Source organism: Melanotaenia boesemani, chromosome 23 (assembly GCF_017639745.1).
Source record: "Melanotaenia boesemani isolate fMelBoe1 chromosome 23, fMelBoe1.pri, whole genome shotgun sequence".
NCBI classification, from domain to species: domain Eukaryota; kingdom Metazoa; phylum Chordata; class Actinopteri; order Atheriniformes; family Melanotaeniidae; genus Melanotaenia; species Melanotaenia boesemani.
The window spans coordinates 9,809,431-9,827,002 of record NC_055704.1 but is presented as its reverse complement, the minus strand read 5'-3'; the positions used below and the strand labels follow the sequence as shown (position 1 = coordinate 9,827,002).

Sequence of the window (17,572 nt, the reverse complement as noted above, 5' to 3'; positions counted from 1 at the left end):
ATTTTGTAAACATTAACATGATGCTCATTGGCTGCTTATTTCCAACAGTGTTCACATCCACAAGCTTATAAGAAACTGCCTGACACTGTAACAGCTTGCAAATGTAGCGAATACAGGTGAGATTTCAATAATCTCCAGTTATGATTAATATAGCTCACTTTCAGAAACATCCTCAAACCAGTCCGGTGTTTGAAACAATGGCCTGTCAGCAAGTCCTTGCACAAAGAAAGCCATGAATTTGTGTATGAAAGTAGCACAACATAGTAGGTTTCTATCATAGCTACAGGCTGCATTCAACTCAAGAACATTACAAACCCAACAGGATGTTCACATTCAGCACTCACACAATACACACACACTCAAGTGAATGGAAAAGCCAACATCTTAGAAATAAACACAATACAAACGGCCCCGTGACTTCCTGCTGCAACAATGCAAACGTGCTGTATCACTCTGGTTGGCTTATGTAAGAGGGCAGCCCAGGCAGCAAAGTCTGACTGTGTGTGTGTGTGTGTGTGTGTATGTACAGGCCCAAGAGAAATCACTGTTTCAATTTGTCCAGGCAGAGAGATGAGGGCAGCACTTCACTGAATCACATTTTTTCTGGGGAATTCATGGTCTGTTTCCCAGTGACTCAATCCACTTACCAACAAGGCAATTTAGCTTCCCAAGAGACCTCAGCAGCTCAAATCACCACTCAGTTTGTACAACATCAGGGCACGCTCATATAAACCCACATATTCTAATCCTGCCTTCATTACATTCATCACAGTGATGTAAGACACCGAAACACTGGTACGCTTTTTAAAATCTTTAATCACCGGCAGACACGTCTCCACCTTTGCAGCCCGAGCTGCTGTCAGATGAGTTCTGAGAGGCTCATCAGGGCAGACAGCTGCTCCGACAGGCAAACACACAGTCATCTGATGGATAAAGACCTCACATCCAGGATCAACTACATTTACCCATCTGGCCCTCTCCTGTATACAGCATGTTTACAGACACAAAGCTTTGTAATTATTTGGTTAAAGAACACTTTTCTGGGGGGGATTGCAGGTCAAGTTGTGTCAAATATTAACCAAAAAATGCTTAAATAAATGACTATATCACAACAGCTGTGTGCCCTTAATGTTATTGGTATTGGGTAATAATTTAATGAACAGTCAAATTCAAATTTTGAAAATTCAAATTTAAACAGTTTAATGTAATTTAATGGGTGACACCAAGCTAATGATGAGAGAGCAAAAATATCTAATGAAGATTAAGAAAAAGGAAAGGAAAAATGTGTACTGACTGGAAAACATAACCACACTGCAACAAGAATCCAACCACACTTACACTAAGATGTGATGTGGGTCCGCAAACAGAGAAACTACAAATGTTAAAAAATGATCCCACAAAAAGTGCTCTGGACACTTTGATGTGTCCAGGTGTCGTTCACGAAAAAGTTTGGTAATTCAAGAAAATGAGAGCAAATGCCAGAAAAGTAAAGGCTGTTGTCATAGACTGCTCACACTCATCATATATTTATTTTTTTATGAATAATTAGGAAAATTGTATGAAAATAATCAAGCATCTCTTTGAATGATCTGTGGAATTTGCAAGAAATGTTGGATGGAATTCTCTCTTTTCCTTTCATAGAGGATGGTCCAGTTTTACTGATGCTAAAGGATATTTTTTTAAAAAACGAAGCAATGAAGCTCTTTTCCTTAACAATTTTGGAATTTGACCAGTTCTTATCATGACTGCCACTTAGACACTTCATAGTTATTTCATTCAGTCAGGAACTTTCAAAAGAAGAAAAAAAACAAAAAAAAAACAAAACAAAACAAAAATTTCATAACTTTTCAGAAAGGCATTGCTGTCATCCCAGTTGCTCATTTTCAGGCAAACAATCACATAAACAGTCACTCTAACAGCAAAGAAAACAAAGAAGAAGCATCTCAGTCGTACACTGAAATGATCACAAAGAGAAAAAAGCCCTGCTGCAGGAGCTCAGTCAATGTTACAGATGAATGTGGTCATTTTATCATTGCAAGCTTGTGAGCTGCATAATACATGAGCTGTGGAAAATTTGATTCCTTAAGAAAAGACACACACCTTAACACTCTCAAACATGAGTCCAGGTTTGTCTGTTTCTTTAAAAAACTAAATAAAAAAATGCTACTCTAAACTGCCAGCATTTCCTCAGTTTTATCCATAAACACATACATTCAGTCTGCTATTTTATACATTCTCCAGATTTTTATGGAGAACCGAAACTGTCATAATCAAAAATAGATAAATAAATAAATAAATACACAAATAAATAAATGAGGGAATAAATAATTAAATGTCATTTTTTATATTTTTATTAGTTTGTCCATTTATTCATCTATTTTATTTTGCCAACTTTATTTTTATTCCCATATTTTTATTTATTTCCACAGCAATTTATTATTTTTACACTTATTTCAACATTTATTTATTTTTTTCCAATGTCCATTTTATTTAATTCTTTACCCATTAATTTTATTTCCTCCTTTATTTATTTATGCATTTATTTTTTACCTTCCTACATTTCCACTTTTCCTAATGCACACATTTACTTTGCCTCACTCCTCCACATTTTTACTTTTCCTCACGTATTATTCCGGTATAGTGTATGCTGATGAGGTGGCTGTTTCTAACCTCCGTGTCAACCAATCAGGCTCTGCTCTGTGTCCTTGTGTAAACTTGCCCGCTGAATCAAGCTAACTTTGCTACACTAGCTTGGAGTAATTCCATGATCTTTGGTGACTGTGACTGTAAGCGCAGCCAAGAATGGTTGCAACTTCTCCGACCGTGGTTGCAAACACTCTCGGAGTGGTCGTGCCTGCGGTCATAACAGTTGCACACAGGCTGCTATCGCTTTATAATGGTTTACACAACATGCTACAACACTGTACCATGTACAATGCATCATCAATTAATTATTATTTCCTCGTTTGTTTATTCATTTATTTATTTATTTCCTTATTTAGTTACTTCTTTATTTATTCCCTCATTTATTAATTTATTTATTTCCTCATTTATTTATTTTTGATTATGACAGTTTCGGCCCTCCATAGATTTTAGCCTAAAATATTAATGTGGAAAACTGAGTGATTTTAGTTTATTTCAAGCTGCATAACAAGTGGTCATCTGCATTAAATTAAATTAAAAACATTTTAGAGTATGATCTGCAAGAGAAAATACTTACATTTGGCAATGTAATCAAAACCAAGTATGAGAACTTTATGGTTTGACAAGTCCAAAAGGTCAAACCATTTCCTAACAAGTTTTCATAGTTTTCTGCAGACTGATATGCATCTCATCTTAAAGCAATAGTATATAACTTTATGGCCTTGAAACTCTGTTTTTCATTTATTTTGATGGCACACTGACATTAATTATGCACATTCTTGGAGCTGTCCCAAGGTCCAGGGCATTATGTGACGGCTGCATTTTGCTTTACGGCACCATGTCACAAGCTAGCAACTGGATATCAACACACTGGTTATTTTGAAACTGCACTATGGCTGATTCAGCCAAGAATTGGAACAGGACATTATAAGAGGAAAAGAAAGAGGATGCGTAAATGTTGGACTGACTTTTAATGACTGGATAGAGTTTAGATAAAAGACAGGATGCAAGATGGATAATGAATTAGCCATTGATAAGGGGCACTAAAGTATAAAAGTTCAGTTGATATGCTTTGAGAAACAGAGATCCTTACTATGAGAAAATGACTAAATTGGTAGGTTGTCAATGCTTGAGCATGCCAAACCAAAATGCACCTCTCATTTTCTTTTTTGTTTTTTTTATGGCAGATTGCAATACAAATTATACTGCATACCGCAAACGTCGACAGAGGAACCTCTTTGTGTAAAGAAAGGAAGCAAAAAGTCTGTCCACACATGAATGCTAGAATTTGGTTTCGGAATATCTTCACCCTGACAGGCATTCTCCTTAAGGTTCATTTTCAGTGATCCAACATACATAAGAAAAATGTGCAGACTTGTGAGTATTATCATGAATATTTCAGACATTTAGGTGAAAACTCACCAGCTGAATCAGTGTTATCTTTTGTAAAAACCCATATTTCTGTTGGTTTGTGCCCTAAAAGTGAATCATAAGATTTTCACTGAAAGATGAACATGGTATATATTGTGTTTGGCTCCTATAAGGGTTTGAGATGAACACTTGGCAGCAGTACGGGCAGAGATTAACCAGGCAAATGTGGCATGCTAAGCAGACCACACAGCTGACCTGGAGTTTAACTGTGTTATCTGTAAGAACTCCAAAGATAAAAGTAACCCCAGTGTATGAGGGCAGAACGAAAACAGCCAAACAAAAACAAACAACAACAAAAAACATGTTTCCATTCTTAGAAAATTAACGGTATGTGTTGCCTCAGCATTTTTGATGTAAATCTTCTTTTCAAACAGGTTTAAATTTGCACATCATTTTGAAATGAATCAGTTTTCCAGGGAATTTAGGCTGCTCCCTGGTTAACACATGGAAGATTAAGATCAGGGTTCCCACGGAGCAGACATGTCTCACTTGTATAGTAAACTTGCATGTCATAACAGAGTGCTGTTTAAAAAACATGCAGATTTTAGTCACTGTAGTTAAATTCCACCTTCCTGCTGTTTTGGAAACTGGAACCTGATGTATGTTTTAAGATTATTTCCTATATTATTTTGTATACAAATTGCATTGCAAGTCACAAAATTAGAAAATAACTTCGTTCATTCTTTGATAAAAAAAAACAGGCCAGTATGAGAGCATTTTGAATAGTATGAGAGGAAAGGGAAGAAAAATGTCCTCACAGTACAAAAAGACACATCTAAACAGTTAAAAGGTGAGGCTGATGAACAAATTTAATGAAAAGGTCAAAATCACTTGATATATTCTGCAGATTTCAGCCATAAAGAAACATTTTGTTCTTGTTAGCAACAAAAAATCTTAATAAATCATAAATATGTAGCTTGTCTTTTTGGGTTTGGCAATATTTAATATTTTATTTGTCTATTTGTTGGTAAGTCCCACTAATACGCGACTGAGTGCATATTCAAATCCTGATATACTTTAATCCTGTGCAGTAGAGGTCCATTTGTGACAAAAAAAAAACTATGCAGTTGTTAATAATCCACAAAGTTGCTCTGACTGACAAATGTATTAATAAATAATCTCATGCTGTCTTTATCTTCAATATTCCCCTCGGAGCATCAAAAACAGCTGAAAATAGACCCCAGCAAATGCATGATTTCTTTTTGTTTGATGACTACAGCGGTAGCTTATATTTATATAGTTATTAGGACTTTATAACCATCTTCAACATCTTGTAAAGATTAGTTTTGTTGTTGGAACGACGGGCACGGCCTTGGTAGTGAGTGGTAAAAATGTCACGAGAATTATTTAGTTGGTTTTTACCTTTTCTTTCTTTTGTTGACAATATGTACAATAATGGCTGGAATAATTTTGTTAAGTATGTGTACTTCAAAAAAGTACATCACCAATAATTGGTCTACCTTTTCCCATCCATTTTTATATAAATAGTGAAAAATAACCATCAAAAGCAAGAAAAATAAGCCTAGATAGTGTTTTTTTCCCTTTCTGTTATATGGTTATACCGTTGTACCGTTATATTGGGGTATCCCCTGCCAGATGAGCACGCATCGATAACACGCCAACCAGCTGAAAATCAGACAAAAATATCAACTTTTTTTTTAAACTTTTTCAGAGAGATGAAGATAGAAACACTCAAGGTCCACTGAGGAGCAGCTGGAGTATTTGTCCTGCTTCAGTGTTAATCTGAGAACTTCATGTTCATCACAGGAACGCACACAGCTAAACAAGCTGAAACTACTGTCATTGTAGTAATTTCTGAGTCGTATTACAACTTGAAATGGATCCAGTATTCTTTGTAGGTTTCATTGACGTCAACATGTTATCTGAGATCTGAACTTTAAAGATATTTAGAGGAACTCTACTGAATGAAACTGAGTCCAGCTGTCGTATAACGTTTAAATAAGGCTATTTTGTCATTATCATGTGTCATATTTCCACTGTAATTCTGTAATGGTAGGTTACCTGTTACAGCTGCAGAGTTCATGAATACATGACTCAGCAAAGCTGCTTTTAAGGTTGTTTTACACCCTGTTCATTAAGCCTGTATCCAAGTTATACATATGAAACTAAAGAGTTAAAACAGGCTAATTGTTATTTGTTGATGGATGAATGTGGGTTGGTGTCCCCTCACTCCCGGCCAGACCCGCCCCCCTCAAGGATATGAATCTGGGGAAAACACTGAATACCGTTCTGAAAAAACTAAAAACAAACAAAATACAGCAGAGATCTAATAACTTGCGTCATGAGGAAACAAAAGCATCTCTGCCCCGACTCGGCTCTGTCTAATATGCTGTTAAAGGATCTCTGCATATGGTACTTATCTATGAGGCTGTATTTAAAGGCTCATCGAAGGACGGGATTAAAGTGTGAGCTGAAGATCATACGTACATGTTTGAAGGTGGTGTGCGGGGCGGCGTTGGCTCCCGTCTCTTCCATATACTCCTCCCAGTTGAACTCTGCCTCTTCCTCCATGGATTCTGCATCTGAGTAAACAAAAATCACCCTTAAATTACTGCTAATAAAATGAGCCTGAAGAATACACGTTATTCATGAGCAATAATGTCATTAAATGCAGCTGAATTCACAGGGAGTTATTTGGCACACATGTTTGAGTGCACAGCAGGCTACAACTCTCCTTACATAATGTCACTCATTTTTCTCTTGAAGGTGAGAATTGTTCACTTCGCCTGCTGGAGACTAATACGTTTAAGGTGTTATGTGTCTTGTTTTTCTCAGTGGTGCTCCTGTGTGCTGCATCTCTGGAGACTCTGCTGTGAATCTGCTATATAATGAGAGTAGACAGTAGGTAGTGGATGCTTCTGTCTGCTCGCTTTGTGTCATGAACACACCTGCTGTTCTCATACAGATTTTGCCTTGTGTAAAAGTAGTAAATCTAAAACAAGTTTTACTTGTTTCAAAACAAACTAATTTAAGCCTTTTCTTGAGCATTCATATATGAAGGTACTGTGGTGTTCAGGGAATATCTGTAACTTGTGGCACCTAGCATTGCAAGTAAATTTTCAACCTGCGGGGAAACACTGCAGTGAAATGTGGGTTCCCATCTGTTACGACTCATTTTCTTATGGGTATTTTAAAACAACATTAGTTATTTTGTGGGTCATGTAGAAGATGGCAGGATAGTTATAAACATGGGAACTGTTATAGCCTGTTCACAATTGCCAGATTTCAGGAGCACCACGCACATTGTGCTGACGGGTGAATAAACATATAAAAATATATAATCTAGTCATTTAATACAGCACACTGCAGTTGAGGAATGCAGCATTCCCTAGAATATCTGGGCTGATACATAAAGCATTTTTTTTTTGCTAGAGGGCAGAAAGTGTCACCAACTTGGCAACACTGTTTAGTTGCAGCATTTGGTTGCCATAGCATCTGATGCCAGCTTGGCTATTTATGATACGCTCTAAAAATGGACTGATTTCTATTTAAACAAAAGAAAAAATCAAATGGAGAAACAAAGTGGTGCAGAAGCTGATGAAAACGACGAGTCTAAGCCAGCAGCAACTGAAAACAGACGTGAAGATGCTGAGAGCAACAAAAAAAAGCTAAAAGCTCAAAAAAGGAAAGCTAAAAAAAACGGACCAACCTATTATATACTAATTATGTTTGTTGGCTTTTTGTAATTTGTGGTAAAAGTGGCTTTCCTGTTGTTTTTGTCTTTGCCAATATGGCTCTCATGCAAAAAATAGTGTAACTCTGATATTTAATCCTCTGGCTTTTTATGTCCCAAAACTTACAATTCCAACTAGAATTTAAATACAGTTTTATGGAGCAGGTGTGTCTCGTGTCTCATGATGGCAGACATATTACAAATGTGCAAAAAAAAATGCTTGTAACATCTCACAAAAATGCATAACTTGAGACATAAAATCAAGATCTCCAACACAAACTGCATGTGTTCCATAGAAACATGAGTCCATGACTGAAAGAGTGACTGCATATAGGCCAGTCACAAATTAGAAGTTAATGTGCAATCACTTTTGCCAGAATAAGATGGTGTGTGGGCTTAAACAGAAATTTAAGTGTGCTGGTTTTCTTATTGTCTTCTGATGTGTTTTCAAACATTTTTAATTATAGCCAGAGGAAAAACAAACTGTGAATCTTCTTTAAAAGAAAACGCACATTATTAACCTCCAACCTGCTACAGAAAAGCATTCAAAGTAATTTTAACTCAAGCAAAAACAAACAATTTGCAAGTTGTATTGACAGGTATACTGTTTATATTAACTAACCTGTTAATTAAGGGCAGCTTCTACATTTAAAGAAAAAGCTACATAATCGTACCTGTGTTCACCTCCTCTTCCTTCCCATTGGTCGAAAAGTGTGGCTTCACTGCAGCGAGGGCCAGCGGCTGCTCCTCAGAGCCAGACTGCATCCTGCAGCTTCCACTTCTAAGCCGGAGTTAACCTTGGAACCAGTGTGCTGCAACCCGTCCTCACTGCATTTCTCACTTTCCCCAACAAGCCTGCAACGGAAAAGTTAAAATTCTATCAATCCTCTGATTTATCAGATAACTGCAGACTGTCTAGAAAAAGTCCATGAAATTTTAAGGGAGTTCCCACTTTTACAGCTCTTCCCAATGAAGCAGTGACTTAAATAAGTCACACACTGTGTAACTCTTTGATTTACTTTTATAAATACTCACTATCTGTTAATGATTTCCCTTGAAAAATCCTTTGGGCTAACATGAAATGATGCACTTTGCGTTACCAGTTTCTTAAGAATGAACAAAGAAGTGGGTGTTTAGTGCTGAAACAGCAATAACCACAACATAAAAGAAAGAAGAAAAAAAAGAAAGAATGCCACCTTGGGTAACCACAAGATTAAACAAGTCAGCTGATCTTTAGACATTTTCTGCAGCAGTTAAGTGAATATTTTTAGAATAATTCAAGGCAAAGCCTCTAATCGTCGATGACCCTCTGCCTCTTTTCTATAACATTATGCCTGCATATTGTTTGCAGGCTGCATTCATGCATCAAACTCCATCAAAGTAGAAAAAGGTAGATGGCATGAGCACTGGAGACAGACCATTAAATTAGCCTGACTAGAATATATACATGCAGAAAAAATAGGGAAGGAAGATACAGAAGTTAAAAATAATTTCACATCTATTTAATACAGAAAATGACAGAGGAAACATGACTGTAAACATGTATTTGTGTCACCTTCAGGAGAGGCGTAGGTTCTGTAATGCTGGGCAGTATTTACATTTTAAGATACTTCATTTTACTAATAATAAAGCACTTTGTGTTAATATCCACCATCAGCCTACAAAAGATGTTCTCCTTTGCAGATATCTTCTTTTGCTTTCTTTCAGGTTCTTTTTTGCGTTGTAACTTAGAAGAAGTCCTCTCCAGCTGGTCAGTGCAAACTTGATAGGCAGTAAACAATAAAAGTAAAACATGCATCTGATACACAAACTGACTTCAGCCTGTCTGACCTTCAAAGCAAAGGTGAGTTCTTCCATCTGACAACCTCTAACCCAAATGTGACTGATATGGTTGTTTACCTTTACATTCCCAAGTAGTTATTTTATCTTAATACTGTTTTTTAACATTACATCTGAAGATCTTCCCTCTATGGAACAGTGGGTCATGTTTAAAATGCACATATTAAGTTAGTGGCATGTTGCATTGCAACATCCTGCTGCTAAGAAGAAAATAGATGTTCTTCTGTTAAGTCATTTCCTGGTTTAGCTAAAATTAACTGACATCTCAGTTTATAAAGTTACAAATTTTACTGTAGCTTAAAATATATATAATAATATAATTCCTCCTCCGTTCCTTCATTGAAATGTGGTGCCTTTATACAGCTATGACAACATACAGGCATCTGAACAAGAAAGTACACCTTTTCTTTTATGAGTTTTGATAAAATAAAGATCTTTAGCATGCCTTGAAATTAGGTAAATACAGCCTCAGATGAACAGTAATGTCCACCCTTATTGTTACCATGGGAATTGAGAGGGTAAATAAGAGTCAAGTGCTGCTAATCAAATGCACCTGATTATTAACTGATCATCAATCAGAAAGTGTGTTAACACAATGTGGAGGAGGAAAGACATCAGCAGTGACCATAGAGAAGAAACTCTGGGAGGGATTATAAGACCACTTTCAAACTATATGGAGTCATTGTCACTAGATAAATAATGACAGGTCATGATTTATGTGACTTTAAATTAACTTTAGATCAATCCCTGAAGCCCTTTTAAGTGGTCTGGGATTGATTATCTAGTAGGACTTGTGCACATATGTACACACAACTGCTTCTCAGCATTTCCATTACTGATAAATCTGCAGACTTCTCATTTAGCTGTTTGAGCTATAAAATTAAGGCTTTTCTGTAAGTCTAGTAACGTAGATCTGTCCTCTCAAACCTGACCCCATACTTTAATGTTTGGACTTTTCCTCCCGCTAGTCTTCTTCACTTCTGCTTTCCCTAGCTGTCAAACTTGTTTCATTATCAATTCTGACATCACTTTTCTGGTCCAACGGCCCAACGGTATTCTTTCCCACTACAGTTTCAAGCCAATCAGCCTGATCCTTGTTGTTTAAAACTTCCCTTCATTCAACCTGCTTTTACCCTGAGGAGCCTCATCAGATGTCTTTGCTTCATCCATCAACAGAATCTAGACTCCAAAGTGTCCAATTCTTTGCTTTTACCATCAGTTTTATTCCATCCTTTCAACTGACCTATCTGTAATGAAATGCAAATCTGTTTTCCCACAGCTCGTTTATTTTATTAAATAATTTAAATGTTTTCATTTTGCTGTGACATAAACTGAGACAACAAGCAAATCTTCAAACTGGAGGAGCTGCGAACAGATATGTTCTGCTTCTTCTACAGCATAATTAAAGTTATATGAATAAGACAGAAGATCAAGACAACACATGGAAACAATTTGACTTTAAACTCAACCTTAACATCAGTGGAACTGTGGAATAAATAATATCATAAAGCCAAACAAATAAACAGACTAACAGATTTATTTGTTCCACTTTGCCTTATTTGAATAAATAAAACAACCAGCTCAATATTTAAAAGAAATAATCTTCACAATAACACAGCATGCTTGTCACTTGCCTTGTGATTGCCCTTAGTCATGCCAGTCACACAAACAATGACTCACAAACGGACTTCAACCCACTTTCATCAACCTGGCAATGGTTACAAGGTGTGCTGCAGTCACACAGCAATCCTCAATCAAAACCAAAATAACTCCAAGCTCAGGCTGTCGCTCTTCAATTTAAAATCAGAATACATTCCTAGATGAGGTGAGCTCTGCATCCTGATATGAATCCATGCAGGGAAAAATAAATCAAAAAACAAAATTATGAGAAACAATCCAAGTATGCAGATTGAAGTCCTCCTTCCAAAACAGCCTTGAAATCCACAGAAAATGAAAACACACAGCTTCTGTTTGAGCTCTGTGTGCGTTTGCAGAACTGTGAGGCTGCAGTACAAAGGCTGTGACAGTCTCCACAACCACCCGAGTGTGTGTACGCGCCATCCCCCCACCGCACACACCCCCATGACGTCCCACAGTGGCTCCGGCATATATCCATTGCGTAAACAACAAGCTGGGCTAATTTGGCTCACATGACGCTGTTGGCTGCCCCCCCCCCACCCCCCCCTTCACTGTCTAAAAGCACTTCAATCTTCAGCAGTGTTGATACGTCATCAGCATGCAGCTCTCTTCAGCCCTCTTTAAAGCTCATCAGAGTACTCACATTTGTATTTAATAGTAGGAGCAGTTCACTGCAGCTCTTCAACCTGGATTTTCCATTAGAATTTCCCCTAAATGGCCTTTTTTGTTTTGTTTTGTTTTTTTCAGAGTATCATACATCTTCTTGTTTCAACACAGCCTGAGCAATATTAAAATCCAACATGGTTACATCACAAAGACATTAGCTCGAGTTTACAATCATTTATCATGAGAAAATACCAAGGATGTGTTTTTTATCGCATTATAAACCAAACAGATAGTCATCTTGCTCACATAACATGATCAAAGCTGTCACATCAGACTCTAAGAAGCTATTTTCTCACATTTTGTACCACTTATACAGTCTAAACTGCTGCACATTCAGTTTCGCTATTACAGCCATACTTCCAAGTGTTTTTTTGCTTCTTTATTCTAGCAAATTAGCTCTGCGCTGGGGGGAAAAGACTGTGTAGTTAAAGTGCCAACTTTGAGCTTTAATTTGAGGGCTTAAACAACCACACTGTGTGAAATGTGCAGGAACTGCAGCCCTATCATTGCCTACCTCTGCTTCACAGAAATTAGAGGCAATATATATTAAAGAGAGCCCCGCTCTGATTGCTCAATACGTTGAAAGCTGAAGGCTCTTTTATTTTAGTCCAACATGCTGGACATGAGAGCCAAAAAACAGGAAATGTGTCATTGACCAAATACTTGAAGTCTGCATTGCTCATTTCCCTAAAATTCCGCTTGACATATTTATTGTCTTTGCAAACTTTTGGATATCCCCTGGAGTTTTAAAGGTCGTGATTTAGGCTTCTTTTAATTGACTCAATCATTTCCAGAGGTGATAGGAATGTTCTCACTTGGCTAAGTTTTATTAATTAATTAATTTACTTTTAAGAAATGAAGCTTTACAGCTGAATCCAAATCCAAAACTCCTCCCAAACACAATCATATCAAGTAAAGCTGAATCATCCTTTACATGCCGTCAACTCCTTGTACGAGCATGTTTTTCTTGTTCTTTTCCACAATCTCACTGAATGAGTTTCTAACCTTGAGGGATGGAAAACTATCCACAGACTGTTGCTGTCAATGCCATCTATTTCAGAGAGTCTTTATCTCTAAAGCAAGCTGACTTTTTGGACCAAGTTTTCATCAGAGTTCAGCGTTTCCAATCAGTGAAGCTTTTCTTCCCTGCAGCATCCTGGAGGAAACAACCCAGATTGGTCACCAGGGGATTATACCAGTCTAGTAGTGTTAATCTCAGACGCAGAACATTTGTGCCATGGTTATCTCAGATTGAGGTTTTTTTTTTTCTTAATTGATTAGCCCCAGATGGGGCACAGGGCACGTGCTGCCCACTGCCTTTCTCTAAACCCATCCATGCCAAAGATTTAATAGGGGATTTAGGAGATTAACTACCACTGCGTGGGCTTGGGTTTTAATGCATTACTCCCTATTAGGTTCTCCTCTTTTAGACCCATCCAAGAGTTGTTTCCTCCTGGCAAGCAGGATGTCTTGATATAACAATTTGTCTTCTGTGTCCCAACATCATCAATACAGATGCAACACACAAAGCAGTCAGTGTGTTTTATTCCCAATTACAACAACCTGCGTCAGATAAAATGATGTTAAAAGTTAAAATAGCAACTGCTCTTGCAGGGGACAGAGACAAAAACGGAGCAGCAGCCAGAGATGAAACATCAGGGACTGGAGACTACTTCCTACAACACACACATTTGCATAATAAGTCCTGTGCACAGCCTGCAGCTTGAAGACTCCAAACAAGAAAAAAACTGATATTTGCCTATTGTTCTCCCTTCATTCAAATACAAGCAGAGTTGGTTTGCAAAAGCGAGACAGAAAGAATGAATCAATGTTTCCTTGCAACCTTCCTGTCTCTGCTGCTTCTCATTGGTGCAGACCATGATTGCCTTTCAGAGAAAACATTCACAAGAACATTAACATACAATGCCTTTTCACAAAAGCAGCAAGATGATGACAAAAATGACTGTTTGGGTGGTTCTTGCCAGAAAAAAAAAAAACTGTTCAAACCATCATAATTGTACAGCAGGATCCGTATTTATCTCTCCCTGTAGAAAATATATATATTTAACATGAATGTTTTTCCTTTTTTTCCCCTTCACCCTATAAGTGCTCCTTTTTGTTTCCTTTATCTACAACACTGCGCTCACCCATCCCCACTCTCAGTTCCGTGGAAAAAAATATATATCAGAGGCGAAGAGAACTCTAAAAGCATCATTTATTCATACACTTGCATGTCGTCTATCGCCAGCTGCTTGACGTTCAGGTTTTTATTGTTTCGGTTCATTATGGTGACAAATTAAATCTGGAGGAGGAATCCTTTTGGAATAACACAAAGCTGTTTTAAAAAAATCGGAATGGGAAACCGCCCGGAAAAAAATTAAAATCATTCAACACATACGCAAGGTTAAACCTAATTATCTGCTAAAAATGTATCAAATGAACCAATAAAGAAACAGCACAGTCAAAATATTCTCTTTCCACAGTAATGGTGTAAGATTGCAGGAAAATGTGTCATTAACTCATCCCGCTTTCAAATTCACAAGGAAAATATTAATAATCGTATAGTCTAACTATTGATATAAAAACGTGTGCATCGAACAGGCAAAAGCATTTTTGGATAAAAGTGAAAGAGGAAACGTTAAGTGCACATAAGGAAGATGAGGCTGTGAGGGGTGTAGCCGACCAGCAGGCTGGCTGCCACTCCGGTCATGTACTTTGCACACTCAAAACTGCAGCGGAAAAAAACTCCCACGGAGTTGCCAAATGCACATTTCGAATTTAATTGATTAAACCTCGTGTATGTCCATCAAAAGAAACAGAACCGGGCGCGTTATCTGCCGTCGTTTTATTTTTTCCTCGTTCAAAGATTTTAAGTCGCAGTTTTCTCCCACGAACACCATAACCCGCCATGTTGAAAGTGCTTGACATTTTGGCAGTGTCCGGTATTTTCCGACGGCTTTTACGCACCTTAGGGTGACAGGAAAAAAAAAACACTCATGACTCATCTGCCAGCGAAAAACAGCAATAAGTCGGTTCTGACGTTTATCTAAAAAAACAGAAGAAGAAGAAAAAAAAATTCAGCTTAAATGACATTAAATTGCGTTGTGGTATTAAACCGTATCGTTAAAATTACGTTGTTTGTTTTTCATTTTATTAAAATTCACTTTGCTCTCGTAAAAATTGATTATATGATACATGTTAACAGAAGCTAAACAAATTATACAACGCTATAAACCATATTACCCCGAGTGCCACGAGACGTGGTCCTCTCCGCCGGTGAAAGCTGTTAATTACAGCGCGAGAGACACTTTAAACAAGTTGGGCTCACGAGCTAACGTTCGCGACTATTTTCACGTTTCTACAGAAACCGTCTCGGGAGCACTTCGGGGGCTTTAAAGCGGAGGAGGGAGAAAATAACTCTCCGTGTGTTTATTTCGTCGACGTAAGGAAAATAACAAAACCACAAAAAAACTCACAAGACCGCCGGAGCCGTCACCTGTCTTACCTGTCCAAGTTTTTTTTTTTTTTTTTTTTTCGTCGCCTCCTTCTAGAGACCCCCCTCTGTTTTCTCTCTCTCTCTCTCTCGTTCGCGTGAGCCCGAACAGAGCAACGCGAGCGACGTCTTTCAGCTGCTGCTGCCCCCGTTCCAATATGGTATCTCCTATCTGCGCATGTCCAAAACCATCTACAGATATTTTCAAGCCAACTCCTTCATTGACCTTTCAGTGCAGAAGCAAAGAAATTCTCAGTTTGTTATGAATAGGAAGCTGGAGTTCAACCGTCCTATTAACAAACGAAACACATAATATCTGCTCAGCCAATAATGGGTTTTATCCATATTATAACTAATTAAGAAATAATAGATTAAACAAACCTGCAAATATACACTTCATTGTGGAATAAAAATAACTTTGATCAGCTTAAACTGGACATGCCATATTTTTTTTCAGGCAGGAAGTTATCTAATCATATTCCCATAACCATTTTACTCTAGGTTACAGTTTTATTATTAACAGGAAGACGTGTCCCCTAAAACTAAATTCAAAACAATGATAAACGTGGTGATAGTTTTATGGAAGTGTGTAGAAGAATAACTGACAGAAGCACAACTGTCTGATTGTGATCAGCTGCATGTGTGTGATAAGCATGGAAAGTCAATAATTTATTATCTTGGCACTATTTGCTCTTTTGGCTGCTTCATTCTGTTCCACTGAACTTCTTTTTCCGTTTATCACTTTTCTCCAAACAGCTATTGAGAAATAGCCTTGGTGGTTCTCCCCTCCCACCCCACTCCCCAAATTCAATAAAATTTAGGACCAATTCTTATCGTAGTCAACAGTATCCTCTAGTGGTGGGAGCGCATTGCATCACCTTTGGTCGTCCAGCAAATACTCTGGGCAAACTTTCCATAAACGCCTCTAAACAAACATTAACACCTCGAACTGAAAGCTGTAACTCAGTTCCAGAGAAAGACTGAGTGTGTGGCGGTTTTATGGCGCGCAGCTGGACTGGATTTTATTTTATTCGTCAGTGGAAACGCACAATTGTTTAGACAGTTAAATGGACTTCAATGAAATTAAAACAAGTTCCCTCTTAAAAAGGAAGTTTGCTGTTTCACCTTGGGAAACAGCGAGCAATTGTGTAACAACAGTTGCTCAACAACCCATCTGAACTTTGATTATGAATTGAATTTTTGGGACGTTTTCATCATCTCCTTAAGTTCACAAAATGTCTAACTGCAATGGTGTGAAGCTGTTATATTTTACAAATAACTAGATATGTACAGAAATTTTAAACATGTAGGTTAATATTTCTAGACGTATTTCTTATTAATCCTGTAGTTTGATGCCTGAAGCTCTTTGTTCTAAATTCATTCTTCAAAGTTTAAATCCAAATCAGAAAACTCGACGAATAAGCCTTAAAATGTCATTTAACATGCGATTTCTGTAAATAAAATAACTAATCTAAAACTTTGTTTAGATTTTTTTTTATTTAAAAGGTGCTAGATATGACATTTCCAACAACCCTTTCCCTATACTTTAACCAACTTTCCCTCTTTTCATCATCAGAAAGCTATAGACTTTATCATTTGGGATTATTGAGCTTATTGGTCCAAAATATTGGAAATATTGGAGTTTGTCTGTGGGTTTTTTTATTTGAAACAATAGCAAAAGTGCAAATTTCATAAGAATTTTGGCTATTTGATAAAAAAAAAAAATAACGCATTATTATGATAGAAAGCGACGCGGTCATGCGCAGTAGGTGTTTCATTTCAGAACTTGTAAAAGGAAGTTCATTGCTGTATTTACGGTGGCCCACCTGATTCATAAACACTCCAAGAACAGCCATTAAAGACGCGAGGGGAAGCGCTCGTGCTGGTGAGGTGCCACTCGAGGAACAGATGGTTGAAGCGTGCGCTGCCTGTGCCCCATTAATCTCTCTGAGAAGAAGCTTTTCCGAGCGCGCGCGACTGAAAGGATTAGCTCTTGTCTCCTTATGCACACACATATACACGCGCACGCGGACACGTGTGATCTGTGCATCAGCCCGCAACCATGCCGCGGGTCATTTCTTTTGTTTGTTTTGGCCACATTGGTTATTGTGGCTCGTTATGAATTAATGAAATTGTCTATTTAACATTTCACGATGTTAAAGTTTTCC

The 17,572-nt window shown here is 37.6% G+C and overlaps 1 protein-coding gene across 3 annotated transcripts in view; it reads right to left on the bottom strand.

Annotated features, from left to right (window-relative positions):
* The window catches only part of sfmbt2 (Scm like with four mbt domains 2), a 66,903-nt gene extending 51,350 nt beyond the window's left edge, over positions 1 to 15,553 (bottom strand). For 2 of the 3 annotated variants that reach the window (XM_041977458.1, XM_041977461.1), the window contains exons 1-3: positions 15,417 to 15,553; positions 8,443 to 8,623; positions 6,523 to 6,617 (exon numbers count right to left, since the gene is read on the bottom strand). In XM_041977458.1, coding sequence (XP_041833392.1) covers positions 6,523 to 6,617; positions 8,443 to 8,533 — 186 coding nt within the window. In that variant the 5' untranslated portion in view covers positions 8,534 to 8,623; positions 15,417 to 15,553. The remainder of the gene's footprint in view (positions 1 to 6,522; positions 6,618 to 8,442; positions 8,624 to 15,416) is intronic. The other variant, XM_041977459.1, reaches the window with a different exon arrangement.
* Positions 15,554 to 17,572: the final 2,019 nt, after the last annotated feature.